Consider the following 14,109-nt stretch of genomic DNA (forward strand, 5'->3'; position numbering starts at 1 on the left):
TTTCTCATTTGAGAATCCTTTCCCTACTTTTATATGAGTGAAGAGGATCTCCTATTGGACCAAGGGAGAAGGGATAAAAAATTGCTTACAGTTTTATATAAAGAGTTTGTATTGCATCTTTCCTCCCCAGCATTATGAAGACATCTCCTTACATCTCTTGCTGATTGAATGTAGCCATCACTGAAAAAGTTACTTTATTATAAGGAAAAGACAAAGCAGAAGCTAGAAGGTGGTAGGGGTGGAAGATATGGAAAAATGTAATCACCAAACAAGCTGCCCAAACTTGGATACCTTCCTGTTGATTTGGCTCTTAACCCCATCTGTTTTTCCGGATTCAAAGAATCTTGCACATAGCAGGGCTGGGCCCAGGAGCCCCATTTCTCAATCTCCCCTTTCTGAGAGTTTGGGGAGAGGTTGTATACTTCTCGGACTTTCAAGACACACAAAGGGGAAGATGTTATAGCCTTATTTTCCAGCACCTTCTCCATGCCCGTGGAACTGTTCTTAGCCCCATCCCTCAGTATTTGTTAATGCCAAAGAGACGAACCCCATGGAATTGAGGTAACTTAGGCAGCAGTACACTGAGCAGTGAGGCAGTGTTGATGAGGAAGTGAGCAGCATCATATTTGGTGTAGAAGCTGGCCAGGAGATAGCTGGGAGAAAAAAAAAATAGAATGAGTGAGGTTGGCCTTCCACATCCCTGTTCTTGCTTTTTTGAAGTGTCTTATTTTAAATATCCTTGGATATCTGAGAATATTCCAGCTATATCAATAGTATTTACTTTGGGACAAAGGAGTAAACACACAGTAGCTTTAACTAGCAATTACAAGTCAGTTTGTTGTTAATGACAAATGGCAATGATAGTTGAAGTTGCTTCAGCCTGTATGACTCTTAAGAGTCCTTTTTGCTTCTACTGCCCAGTTTTTGAAGATTAATATCACTTCTGCCTTAATCTATTTGCTTTTAGAAGTGTAAAATTAGTTGGTGTCTTATATTTCTTCAGTTCTTTCTCTATTCCCCTGTGTCCAAGGAGGCAGTGAGGATTGCTTGATTACTGAATTTTACTTTTTACTGTTCTCTATAGGCTCAGGACTAGTGTATCATAGTATCTTCAAAGGGTCTTAGATGAGTAGTCTGCTTTTTAAAAGCTTCTCTATGAGCCATTCCACCTGGTTTTTGGAGCTGTTTCTAATCCAGCGTCTACCCTAATCCCCAGAGACTCACAGTATGATAGGAGAGATGCTAAGGAATTTGCGTGAAGAGGTAAACTGGAGCCCATAGTCCATCTGCTCCCAGTGCGTCAGTAGCCGAGCCTTTCCTTGGTCAGGGGTTTCAAAGGGTGTTCCTTTCACTGTATGTAAGAAGATATACATTGCCTGGGAAGAGGGAAAAGGATGGTGTTAGGGATAGAAAGTAGTCCTTCTACCCAAGAATTATGCTGAGACCCCAAAAGGAAGATAAAAGTCCCCAATTTAATTTTGTTTCCGATTGGGAAAGACCTAGGGTTGGTACAAGGGCCATGTTTTAGTGCTCACCAAGTTATGGATGACGTTGGTCAGGGTCCAGACAACAGGAATGCTGAAGAAGGGGATGCTGAGTAGAACCACATGCAGCAGTCCTACCAAGATGATGTAGGCCAGCCAGATGCCCCGACTATTCATCACTCGGGTGTTGGGGTTTACTTCACTGTGTGCCACCCCCACATTCATCCTACCACAGTGAGGGATCAGGTGGGAGTCCAACTCAGTTTCCTCTCAACCCCTGTTTGAGTTTGTTTCCCATAGTTATCTCCTGAAGAGCCAAAATTCTCTGAATTCTATTGGGAATCAAAGAATTTCCCTATCATGCAGAAAGGAAAAACTGAAGACTAGGGGGGGAAAACTTGAAAAGCCAAGAATAGTCCATCCTTCTTGTAGAGATGTGGTGATTTTTATTCAGATCCTTACACTTCAACTGCAACAAGGCAGTAAGCCTAGGCTTGGGGTATCCACTTCTAGGAGCAGGGGAAAATAGGAGTATCTCACTTTACCTTTCTTAAGGATAAGGAATGATGAAGAGGCCACATATACCCAAAGTTCCAGAAGAGTCGTAAAATCAATCGGGACCAATACAAGGGATTAGAGTAAAGCTACCTCGAGTCCCCACCTTTTTCGCTGGGGCTTGTCCGACCTGTCTCTAGGCATGTCAGCGGCTAGTAACCTCATTCCTTCCCTCAAGCGTGGAGGCTACAAGAACTTGCCCAGTTTCTAAATTGGGCCAGAAAGGGACCTGAGCTTAGCGCCTTGAGTGGTGCCCCAGTTTTGCTAGGGGCAGTTCTAGTCTGAACGTGGCACGATTTTAGTAGCCAACACTCGGGAGGCTGAGGCAGGAGGACTGCAAATCTCGGTGATTCAGCGAGACCCCTTCCCAAAAAAAAAAAAAAAAAGGCTGGTGATGTAGCTCAGTGGCACAGTGCCCCTGGGTTCAATCCCAGTATCATAAATAAATAGTGCTAGGTCTAACACAGAGGATAGGTAGTTAGGAAGCAGCTCTTGCCCTCCCTAAAATTCCCTGAATCCTAGTACTGAGCACAGCCCATACAACTCCTAGCTTCCCTCTTTTCGCTCGTTGGTGGCTTCCTAGGGCTCTCTTCAGCACTCCTTTCTCGGTATTTCACGTGCCGCCTCCCGCCGCCCTTTCCTCCTCCCTTCATTTTCACTCCGCAACCCTTTCCAGTCTATCCACAGCGGAGCCCATACCTGCCAGCTTCAGGAGCACGTCCGTATAGGGTCACGGCGCTAGCTCCTATACCTGTGGTCTCCAGGAAGTAGCCTCCACACCTGCGGGCTCCCTATTGGTGGAACAGAACCAGCGATGTCACCACCAATTGGTTGGCAGACTGTAATGAAGACGGACAATTGGCCGCCCTTTCTGTCATTAAGAGAATTCAGAACCCGCCTTTCTCTGGGTCCCACCTTTCAGAGAGCTGGGAAAGTTACTGAGGGGCAAGAGAGCGACGCCAGCCATTGACTAATGGGAAGAGCCTATAGTACGGGGTTTGAGTAAGAGTGGCAACGATTGGTCGGCCTTCAATCTTCACGCCTAGGCGGGAGCTCCCGGAGGCGGAGGCGCGGGGGGTGGGGTTTGGTGAAGTGGAGGGGTAACAAGATGGCGACGGAGACGGTGGAGCTCCATAAGTTGAAGGTACCGCGAAGTGAGGGAAGGGGTTAGGTGGGCTCTTCTGGGAACTGAATTCTGGAGAGTGGCTTGCGTCTTCTTTTCCTAAATGTCCTTCTTTCAGGCTTTTCCACTTCATTTCCCGCCGTAGTTCTTTTGTCTCCCTTCCCAGGCCTCCCCTAATTTCGCGTTTCTTCTCACAGTTTTATTGGTATCTTGTTATTTCGTCTTCCTTCCTATTGTTGTATTTCCCGTCACCCTTGCTCACCGGGCCGTGCAAATGCCTTCTATCTGTTATGCTGAACTCCTCGTTTCTCATCAGAACCGCATTACGTCAGTAGTCCCTCCTCCGGTCCCTGTGCCGGACCCAGGACCCGTTTTTCTCCCCAGAATTGATACTTTCCTGTCTGTTGTCTAAAGCTGAGATACTACTGTTAGCAGACGATACCCATTTTTCCTTATTTCTATTGGAACATGTCACCAAACAGGATCCAGAAAATGCTTCCAATCCCTTTTTATAGGTGGGCTTACGCCCCCTGGGCAAATTTTGAAACCTGCGTGAGGCCGCAGAATATAGACCTCCCTATAATAAAGACCTGGGAATGAGGCAGCTGGAAGAATTTGTAAAAATAAAACACCTCAGCTTAAAAGTTTTTCCAGTTTTCTCACAATTTACCTCTGACTGCCAGCCTTCGCTCTGGTCACCCCCAACCTCCAGAGAGAAACTCTCAGCTGCAGTATTTTTGAAAAACAGTTGCAAGGTTAGATTATCTCTGCCCTGTTTGATCTTTGATGGACCCTGCATCTCTTGCTGTCTCCACTGGGTGACACTCTGAATCAGAGTTTTAAGTTGTATCTTTTGGAACTTTTGGTAGTTTTGTTATACTCTCCTGGAAGGAGAGAGTACTTTCTTTTAGGAAGAGTTAAAAGAATATCTTGATTATTTGTGTATACTTTTGATTTCACAAGTAGTTTCCGTTAGATGTTTTCATCCTGTCATTCTGGGAACCTTGGACAAACCAGGCTGATTGAGAGAAAACTGAAAACTGATCTTTTAAATTTTAATGCCTGATTGAATTAAAAAAAAGAAAAGAAAAATATGGAGTAAATGTAGGAAAAGGTCCTATCCTTAATCATAAGCCTTTCTGTGAAAGTCGACGTATTTCTTAACTATTAGATTCTAAATTGTACTAGTGTTTTTAGAGGTACTGTTAGCTTGATGGTGCTGGAATGTGTAAATGATATCAGTAGTCTCCTGATATTTACTGTAACAAGTAAGAAAAACTGAGCAACAACTTCCATTTATGTGTGTGTGTGTGTGTGTGTGTATATATATATATACACACACACACACAATTTGTATAATTTATGTACTTCTGTACTGTTTGTATAAGACACTGAAGATAAATTTTAGATGAATGAGAATTAATATAAATAGAAGAGCAAATATTTTCTTCTATTTGTTCCATTCTTGAAACCCTAGATTAAGTCATCAGCTGCCCCATGACTTTTTATGGAGTTTTGTGGAGTTCCTTTTTCCATAAAAATCAGTATTTATCAGCCCCATATTAAATTTGCATTTACTTGGATAAGTCACTTTTACATAATGTTCTCTGACTTGGTTTTAAGTATTAACAGTCTAAGAGAACATGTGGCACTCCTGAGGGTCTAAACTGGGCTCATTCTTTAATCATATTTGCTTGTCTTTGCTTTTTCTCTAGAGTGCTTCTTAACCTTTTGGAGGTCACAGATATCTTTGAAACTCTGATGAAAGGTATGGACCCTCTTCCCAGAAAAAGGCATGTACACATACTTTGCATGCGATTTGAGGGGCTTCATAAAAATACCTTATTGACCTGAGGAGTCCATGGACCTCTGGTTAAGAAGCCATGCCTTTAATCTTTATTCTGGATAGTTAATGCTTGGTTCCACTGGTGATCTTGATAGAGTAATCCTGACTTTTGGGTTGCTTTAGGGTTTTATTGCCTTTCGAAAAATATCTTTTCAATTTTATGAAGAGAATTTGGGGCTTTAGTATGGGACTTTAGAAGAAAGAAACAAACTTTGAAGTAGGAAGAAAAAATATTTTATGAATTGATAGGTAAGTCCACATCAACTATAAACTTCTGAAAATTTTTTAGCAATGCAGTCATTCTAACACAGTTGGAAAGAGAGACTGAACTGTGGTTGAAAATGCTTGAACTGTAACAATACCAGACTTCCAGTTCAACACGAGGAAAGGAACTGTTGTAAAGGAGAAAGACAGAAAAGTATAGTAGTATCAGAGTGTTGAGAACTGTTAGACATTTGTATGATTGAAATGTGAAGTGCCTTACGTTGCTGACTGAAGGTAGTTTAGAAAGTTGATAAATTTTGTGATTAAAAATGTAAATTGGAGTGATACTGACAAGGGCTTTCTAAATTGTATGAGGAGTTCTGATTCTTGTCATATAGTCATAAGCAGAGCTGGGAGCCTTTGGAAATCTGAATGGAGGAACCTAATATGATTAGTTTGTGTTCTTTGGCAGTGTGGAAGATGGAATCTGGAGAGGGAAGGATTTCATCAGTTAGATGTTTATTATAGTATTTTCCCCAGCTTAAAACCTTTTAATTATATGGCTACCGATCTATCCAGCTTAATTTCTCACATGCCTACTACAGTGATCTTACTTTATTTCATTTCTTCAAAATGGGTGTGTCATTGATTGCTAACACAAATCATTTGCTATGTGGCAAGTACTGGTTGAAGCCATTTGTGTACATTAACTGATCTGATTCTTATAATAAGCCTATTAAAGAAATATCTCTATATCTTCATTTAAAAGTAAAAATCAAAGCCCAGAGATAGTAATCTGACCTAGGTCACACAGTTAATAAATGGGGTGTCATATCCAAACTATCTTCAAAATTCATATTCTTGGGCTAGGGTTGTGGCTCAGTGGTGGAGAGCTTGCCTTAGCACAAATGAGGCACTGGGTTCCATCCTCAGCACTACATAAAAATAAACAAACAAAATGTATTGTTACCATCTACAACTAAAAATATTTTTAAAAAATTCATATTCTTAATCACTATGAAGTGCCTTTCCTTTGGAACCCTGAACCTTACTTGTAGTTTACTTTTGGCTGCAGTGCTCCTGCCACTCTCACTTTTCAACTCTTCTAACTACTAGTTACCCTTCAGATAGCAGTCAAACAAGGAGTCCTTCCTGGTTCTGTTCACACATATATTTAGGCAACTTTTCATATGATTCTCTAGGCCTAATACTTTTATTAAAAAATTATACAGTGTTTACTTGACCACTAGTTGTTTTGTTTCCCTGCTAGATTGTAAGCTGGGTGTGTGTGTGTAAGAACTCTTTCTGTTTTGTTCATGATTATTTTCCTGTATCTAAGATAAAACTTGACACATTGTAGGTGCTCAGTAACTGTTTGTCAAATGAATGAACATATTAAGACCTGAAAGAAGATAGTAACTATTAGAATGAGAACAAATTTGAAAGAAATTTGAGATGTAAAATCGTAGTATTTGTAGATCAGACGTGGGGGGAATGAAAGAGGATTTGGGATTTATTTTACAAAAGATGGAGTGCCTGCTATGTAATAATTACCAGGGGTTCTGGGGTTACAATGTTGAACAAAGCACAGGAAATCCTTCCTTTCATGGAGCTTATATTTTACTAGGAGAAGGCACAATAAAAAAGTAAAATTTAGGGTGGGGGTATAGCTCAGTGGTAGAGCATGCAGCCTGTGCATATATGAGACCCTTGTTTCAATCCCTAGCACCAAAAGAAACAGTGAAATTTATAGTATGTCAGATGATGATAAGGTCTGTAGAGAAACCTAATAAGAGGTATAAGAGAGTATATTGGGAAGAATATTGTAATTTTAAATAGAATGACTGAAGATCTTATTGTGAAGGAGGTGTTTAAAAAGATTTGAAGCCTGGTTTGAGGTTCATGCCTGTAATCCCAGCAGCTAGGGAGGCTGAAGCAGGAGGGTCAGGAGTTCAGGTCTGGGGATGTGGCTCATTGGTTAAGCACCCATGGGTTCAATCCCTGGTACAAAAAGAAAAGACTTGGGCTGGGGATGTGGCTCAAGCGGTAGGGCGCTCGGCCTGGCATGCGTGCGGCCCGGGTTCGATCCTCAGCACCACATACAAACAAAGATGTTGTGTCCGCCGATAACTAAAAATAAATATTAAAATTCTCTCTCTCTCTCTCTCTAAAAGAAAAGACTTGAAGAAAGTGAAACAGTTAGCCATGTATGCAAAGTTTTAGAGGAATATAGCAGGAGGCTAGTTTGTTTTTTATCAAAGTAAAAAGTTCAAGTGAATAAGAGGTGATGGTAGGGGAGAGGGAGAGCAGATTGTGTGTGGCCTTGTAAACAATACTTGAAACAGTTTCTTAACCTTAATGAGATAGGAAGCCAGTGGATTAATTTTTATTTCATTCTTTTTTTTTTTTTCTTTTGTGGTGCTAGGGATCAAACACCGGGCATCAGGCATGCTAGGCAGGTACTCTACCACTGGGTTACATCACCAGTCCCCAGTGGATGATTTTTTAATTCATTTACTTTTGGTACCAGGGATTGAACTCAGGGACACTTAAACACTGAGCCACATTTCCAGCCCTTTTTTTTTGTATTTTATCTAGAGACAGGGTCTCACCGAGTTGCTTAGGGCCTTGCTAAATTGCTGAGCCTGTCTTTGAACTCTCAGTCCTCCTGCCTCAACCTCCCAAGCCACTGTGATGACAGGAGTGTACCACCATGCCTGGTGAATGATTTTTTAGTAGAAGTTAAATCTGATATGTACTCTTAAATTTCAAAAGAGTGGTCTACTTTGTTGAGAACTATAGTGAAGCAGGAGCTAAAGGGTTTTGGCAATATAGTAATCTGTATGAGAGAAACAAAAAAAGTGAGATGCTAAGCAACTCAGAGCAGTAGTGTTTGCAGTGGTGCAAAGGGATTAGACTGTGGACATATTTTGAAGGTGGAGCTGACAGGATTTGCCTGTGATTGGATTCAGGGAGGGAAATCTGTCTTTGATAGAAGTGGAGTAAGAAGAGGGCCAAAGAAGAAATCTTAGTGAATATTTATAGGGTTAGGTGGAATAACTAGTAAGAAGATTGAGGAAGAGAGATATCTGCCATCAATGAGTTTACAAATTATATGGGGAGAATATATGAAAAATATCTTTTTTTAATACCTTCATTTTGTTTATTTTTTATGTGTTGCTGAGGATTGAACCCATTGCCTCACAAGTGCAAGGCAAGCGTTCTACTGCTGATCCACAACCCCAGCCCCCATGAAAAATATCCTTATAATAAAATATTTTAATCAAAATTTGAGACTGCATGGAGTGGCACATGCCTGTAATCCCAGCGGCTCAGGAGGCTGAGGCAGGAAGATTGTGAGTTCAAAGCCAGCCTCAGCAATTTATTGAGGTCCTAAGCAACTTGGCAAGACCCTGTCTCTAAATGAAATATAAAAAGGACTGGGAATTTGGGCTTAGTGATGAAGTGCCCCTGGGTTCAATCTCTGGTACCAAAAAAAAAAAAAAAATTTAAATTAGTAACAGCTAGGTGTGGTGTTGCATGCCTGTAATCCCAGCACTTTGGGAGACTGAGGCAGGAGGATCTTGAGTTCAAAGCCAGCCTCAGCAACTTAGGGAGGCCCTGTCTCTAAATAAAATACCAAAAAGGGCTGGGGGGGGCTGGGGTTGAGGCTCAGCGGAAGAGCGCTCGCCTAGTGCGTGTGGAGTGCTGGCGAGCACCACATTAAAAAAAAAATAAATAAAGGTATTGTTTCCAACTAAAACAAAATATTAAAAAAAAAAAAAAAAGGGATGGGGATATGGCTTAGCGGTTGAGCCCCCTGGGTTCAATCCTCAGTACCAAAAACAAAAATTAGTAACAAAGAAGCATTAGTGGCATATGCTCCTAGTCCTAATTACTCAGGAAACTAAGATGGGAAAATAGACAGGCTGGACACCAGCCTGAATAACTTAGTTGCTCTGTCTCAAAGTAAATATAAATGATTAAATGAAAGGGCTGGGGATGTAGCTCAGTTGTAGAACACTTGCCCAGCATGTTCTGGGCCTTGGGTTTAACCCCCAGTAAGGGGAAGGGGATTAGTAAACAGGAAATCACAGAGCAATGAATGATTAATGTCAAATGTATTGTAGTCAGTGATCTGTCCTTTCTTTATAGGTTGGATAGGTAAAACAAGAATGCTTGATTGATACTGAAAAATAAGATTTTAACAATTTTTGAATATGTAATTTCATACACAAGTTCATATTTCTAAAAGTACAAAAGGGTATATGGTGAAATGTTTACCTCCTGTGCCTGTCCTCAACTAGCTTCCTTTTCCTGGGTTCAACTATTGTTAGCTTACCTGTTTCTTGTCCAGGTATCTTTTGTATGTATATCATACAGTGATATGTGTTTGTGTGCTTTTGACATTATTGTGAGTATCCTGTATATAGTCAATGTCCCATTATTTTCTTAAACAGCCTTACTGAGGTATAATTCACACATGGTAATATTTTATTCAATATACCTTAGTTTAAAAATACATTCTTTTATAACATGTAAAAACTGGGTAATATTTGATGTTGTTGTTGTTATTATTTTTTACTGATACCGGAGATTGAACCCAGCTACACTTAACCATAGAGCCATATCCCCAGCCCTTTTTATTTTTTATTTTGAGATGGGGTGGGGGTGGGGGTGGGAGTGGGGGGGTGGGGTGGGTTTGTCCTTGGAAAGTTGCTTAGGGCCTCACTGAATTGCGGAGGCTGATTTTGAACTCAGTATCCTCTTTGTCTCAGCCTCCCAAGCTGCTGGATTGATGTTAGTTTTATTTGAAGATTTTAAAGGTTTTAGTCCTCCTAATGTCATTGTGCCAAAATATTGTGGAAGAAGAAATTATTTTCAGCTATTTTATGTTTTTTTAAATATTTTTTTTAGTTGTAGATGAACACATTTATTTATTTGTTTTTATGTGGTGCTGAGGATCGAACCCGATACATGAGAGGCAAGCACTGTGCCACTTAGCTACAATCCCAGTCCCTATTTTATGTTTTTACTCATCTGTTTCACTTTAAAAATGTCTAGGGCTGGGGTTGTGGCTCAGTGGTAGAGCGCTTGCCTAGCATGCATGAGGCACTGGGTTTGATCTTCAGCACCACATAAATGTAAAATAAAGATATTGTGTCCACCTAAAACTAAAAAATAAATATTTAAAAAAAAATAATGTCTAGCCTGGCCTGGTGGTGTATACCTGTAATACTATCGAATTGATAGCCTGAGGCTGGAGAATTGCAAGTTTAAGGCCAGCATGTACAACTTAAGGAGACTCTGTCTCAAAATAAAAAATAAAAAGGGCTGGGGATGTAGGTCAGTGGTAAAGCACCCCTGGTTCAATTCCCTGTACTCCCCCTGCCAAAAAAGTTCAAGTGTATATGAGAAAAACCCTTAATAGAATAAAGGACGTAATACAACATTATGTAAAAAACTTGTAAAATTCCCATTTGACCAGAGAAGGGAACATAGTGGTGTTGAGAGGTCTGTTGAATGAGGTCACTGGAGACTGAAGTCTCGATGAGAGACAGTGGCAAGGTCATTACACACATATACTACACATATACTACAGGTGATATTTAATTTTGTTGTTGGAGATTGAAGCCACACATTGAGACACTCTACCACTGAGCTATACCCTAACTCCCTACAAATGATAATATTCAAAATATTAAGTGATCTGTAGATGCTGAGGTTACATATGGCTTTTATTTTCCTCTGCTTTTTAGCATTTCTCAACTATTCTAAGTATTCATAATACTTTGTAATAAACCAATTAAAAATTTAAAAATGTAACTGAAATCAAAACACTCCTTTTTGGGCCTGGGGTTATAGCTCAGTGCTGTATTGCCTCGCACTTGTAAGTTCGATTGTCAGCACTACATAATAAATAAATAAATGTAAGAAATAAAGATATTGTGTCCATCTTTAGAATAATATTAAAAAAAAAACACTCCTTCTTGGAGAATTTAAGAGAAAATAATACCAATGTGAGAAAGATTAAGAATTTTAAGTAAAGGACTTTAAAGATCACTTAGAGAACTGGGTGTAGTGAGGTATTCCTATATCCTAGCAACTTGGGAGGCTGAGGCAGGAGGGTTGCAAGTTTCAGGCCAGCCTTAGCAATTGAGTGAAACCCTGTCTCAAAAAATTAAGCCAGGTGCGGTGGCGCACGCCTGTAGTCCCATTGGCTTGGGAGGCTGAGGCAGGGGGATTGCGAGTTCAAAGTCAGCCTCAGAAAAAAAAGTGAGATGCTAAGCAACTCAGTGAGACCATGACTCTAAATAAAATACAAAAATAGGGCTGGAGATGTGGTTCTGGGGTTGAGTGTCCCTGAGTTCAATCTCTGGTTACACCCACTCTGCCAAAAAAAAAAAAAAATTAAAAGGGCTGGAGATGTAACTCAGTGATAGAGTGCTCCTAGGTTCTATCCCCATTGCGGGGGCGGGGGAGTGGGAGGGTTAGAGAGAAAGGAATAAAATAAAGATCACTTAGAGTATAGATTCTAGATTAATATTATTAAGAGTCTGATCCATAGACCAACCAGTACTGGTCTATGAAGTAGCTGTTACTAGTTAATGAAGAGATAAGTGCAAAAATTGAGAGAAAGCTTTAGAAACTCTTATAGTGGTTTAACATCACTGCTACATGCAAGTATGTGTTTGTTTTTCTGGTAATCAATATTTATTTTTACAAAATTTGGTTCATGACTTAGGTGGAATGTTCTAAAAAAACAACTGCACCAATCTACCTATTTTAAAAAATTGATCAGTGAAATTCAGAGGGTTTTGTCTAATCCCTCACCCATTGTCTAACACTTATAAAGTTGTTACTAGCTATCAGGCACTATCCTGAATGTTTTGCAAATATTTGCTGTTTAAATCTTTATAATGGCCCTGTGGGGGTAGGTACTGTTGTTATTTCCATTTCACAGGTAAGGAATCTGAGGCAAAGAGAGTTTAAGTTACTCCCCTAAGGTTACATAGCTATAAGTGGTAAAGTTACAATTTGAACCTAAGTAGTCTGACTTTAGAAGCAATGTTCTTAAACTACTGTGCAGTCACTCTGCAATAATTTTTTATATGCAGAAATCTTTTAAAAATAATTTTTAATGGTTCATTACCTGTCATGATTCTCAATATAGAATGCTGATGGCTTACTGGGTAGGAGTGTTAGTTCTCTGTATAGTTCTCAACCCTGCCTGCCTGCCTGCCTGCCTGCTTCACTCACTAAATACTTTGCCTCCTTAATCAATCATTGTAACATTAAAAACAACAAAATTCTACTCTCCATTTTTAAATGCACTCCAGGTTGAAAACTTTGTAGAGATGAAGAACATACTTCATAGTGGTGAAATGCTTTTTTCTATGGAACTATACTTTCTCACTTCTACTGGTTCATCTTAGATCTATACTTCAAAACCAGAAAGGTCATCTTTCAGGCTAAACGTCTATCTATGTGATGATCTGCATATATAATTTGTGAAGTTCTTCCATTTCCTGCTTTATCTCCTTGGATTGACTTATACTTCATAAAATAAGAGTATATAGGGCTGGAATGTTTTCTTTGATATGAGGATGCTAACTCATAATAAGGGAGGTAAGGGAAAATAGAAGTACTTTGGCTTAGATAAAGGGAATGAAGGGAAGGGAGGGGGAATGGGAATAGGAAAGTTAGTAGAATGAATCAAACATTACTATCCTATGTACATATATGATTACACAACCAATGTTAATTCTATATCATGAACAACCAGAATAATGAGAAGTTGTACTCCATATATGTATAATATGTCAAAATACATTCTACTATCATATATAACTAATAAGAACAAATTTTAAAAAAGTGTGTAGGACTCGGAATATTACTCAGTGGTAGAGTGCTTGCCTACCATGTGCAAGGCCCTGGATTTGATTCCCCAGCATTGACATATGTATACATAGTAAGTCTCATAAGACCGTTTATTATAGATTCTATATTTCAGTCACCTATAACCTAGAATTACTTTTTTAGCGATTCATACTGTTAACCCTCTGCTTTTGAGTTACTGGTGAGTCAGATCTGCCTCATCCAGATTTTGTATAATTGAAGGTTTGGATCTTAGGTATAAAATCATGCATTTCATCATTCTTTCACTCTCCCCTTCAGTGCTAGGGATCAAACCCAGGGCCTCATGCGTGGCTAGGCAAGCACTCTGCTCTTGAGCTATACTTTCAGAGTCTCTCTCCCTCTCTCTCTCTCTCTCTCTCTAAGTTGTAGGTGGATACAATCTTTATTTTATTTGTTTTTTTTAATGTGGTGTGAGGATTGAACCCAGTGCCTCACAGGTGCTAGATAAGTGCTCTACCACTGAGCTACAACCCCAGCCCTCCTTTTAAATGAAGTCTTCATTTCTTTGTTTTCCCCGAAAAGGATTCTTTTATTTATTTTTTTTAAAGTTTTGTTTTTTCTTTTTTTTTTTTTTTTTTTAAATATTTATTTATTTATTTTAATTCTCGGCGGACACAACATCTTTGTTTGTATGTGGTGCTGAGGATCGAACCCGGGCCGCACGCATGCCAGGCGAGCGCGCTACCGCTTGAGCCACACCCCCAGCCCCAAAGTTTTGTTTTTTCATGTTCTGTCAGTAATTCAACAATTCTTCATTCCTGCAAAATTGATAAGTATACTTTTTAATTTTAGTCAGATTACTGATTTTTTTTTTTTTCTTTTTGGTACTGGGGATTAAACTCAGGACCTCATACATGCTAGACAAGTATTCTACCACTGAGCTACATCCTTGTCCCCAGTTAGATGAGGATGAGTCATCTCTATGGACCCAGAGTCTCAGTAGGATTAAGGGCAGTGGTGTGGGATTGAATTTTCTT

At 39.7% G+C, this 14,109-nt stretch overlaps 2 protein-coding genes across 3 annotated transcripts in view; one reads left to right on the forward strand and one right to left on the reverse strand.

The window, feature by feature from the left end:
• Window positions 1-177: 177 nt before the first annotated feature.
• On the reverse strand, window positions 178-2,892 carry Ormdl2 (ORMDL sphingolipid biosynthesis regulator 2). Its single transcript, XM_046466691.2, has 4 exons — window positions 2,739-2,892; window positions 1,536-1,710; window positions 1,225-1,376; window positions 178-653 (listed from the first exon to the last, which is right to left on the reverse strand). Exons 2-4 carry the CDS (start codon window positions 1,707-1,709, stop codon window positions 518-520), a joined length of 462 nt encoding a protein of 153 aa, XP_046322647.1. The 5' UTR covers window position 1,710; window positions 2,739-2,892; the 3' UTR covers window positions 178-517.
• A 188-nt stretch (window positions 2,893-3,080) lies between these two features.
• Window positions 3,081-14,109, forward strand: part of Sarnp (SAP domain containing ribonucleoprotein) — a 55,683-nt gene continuing 44,654 nt past the window's right edge. For both annotated transcript variants that reach the window (XR_006856642.2, XM_046466693.2), the window contains exon 1: window positions 3,081-3,183. Coding sequence is in view for 1 of the 2 variants with exons in the window: in XM_046466693.2 (XP_046322649.1) it covers window positions 3,148-3,183 (36 nt within the window). In the remaining variant the exon portion in view is untranslated. The remainder of the gene's footprint in view (window positions 3,184-14,109) is intronic.

This window comes from Marmota monax, unplaced genomic scaffold (genome assembly GCF_021218885.2).
Source record: "Marmota monax isolate L192 unplaced genomic scaffold, Marmota_monax_Labrador192_F-V1.1 WCK01_AAM20220418_F8-fsc00151, whole genome shotgun sequence".
Lineage (NCBI taxonomy): Eukaryota > Metazoa > Chordata > Mammalia > Rodentia > Sciuridae > Marmota > Marmota monax.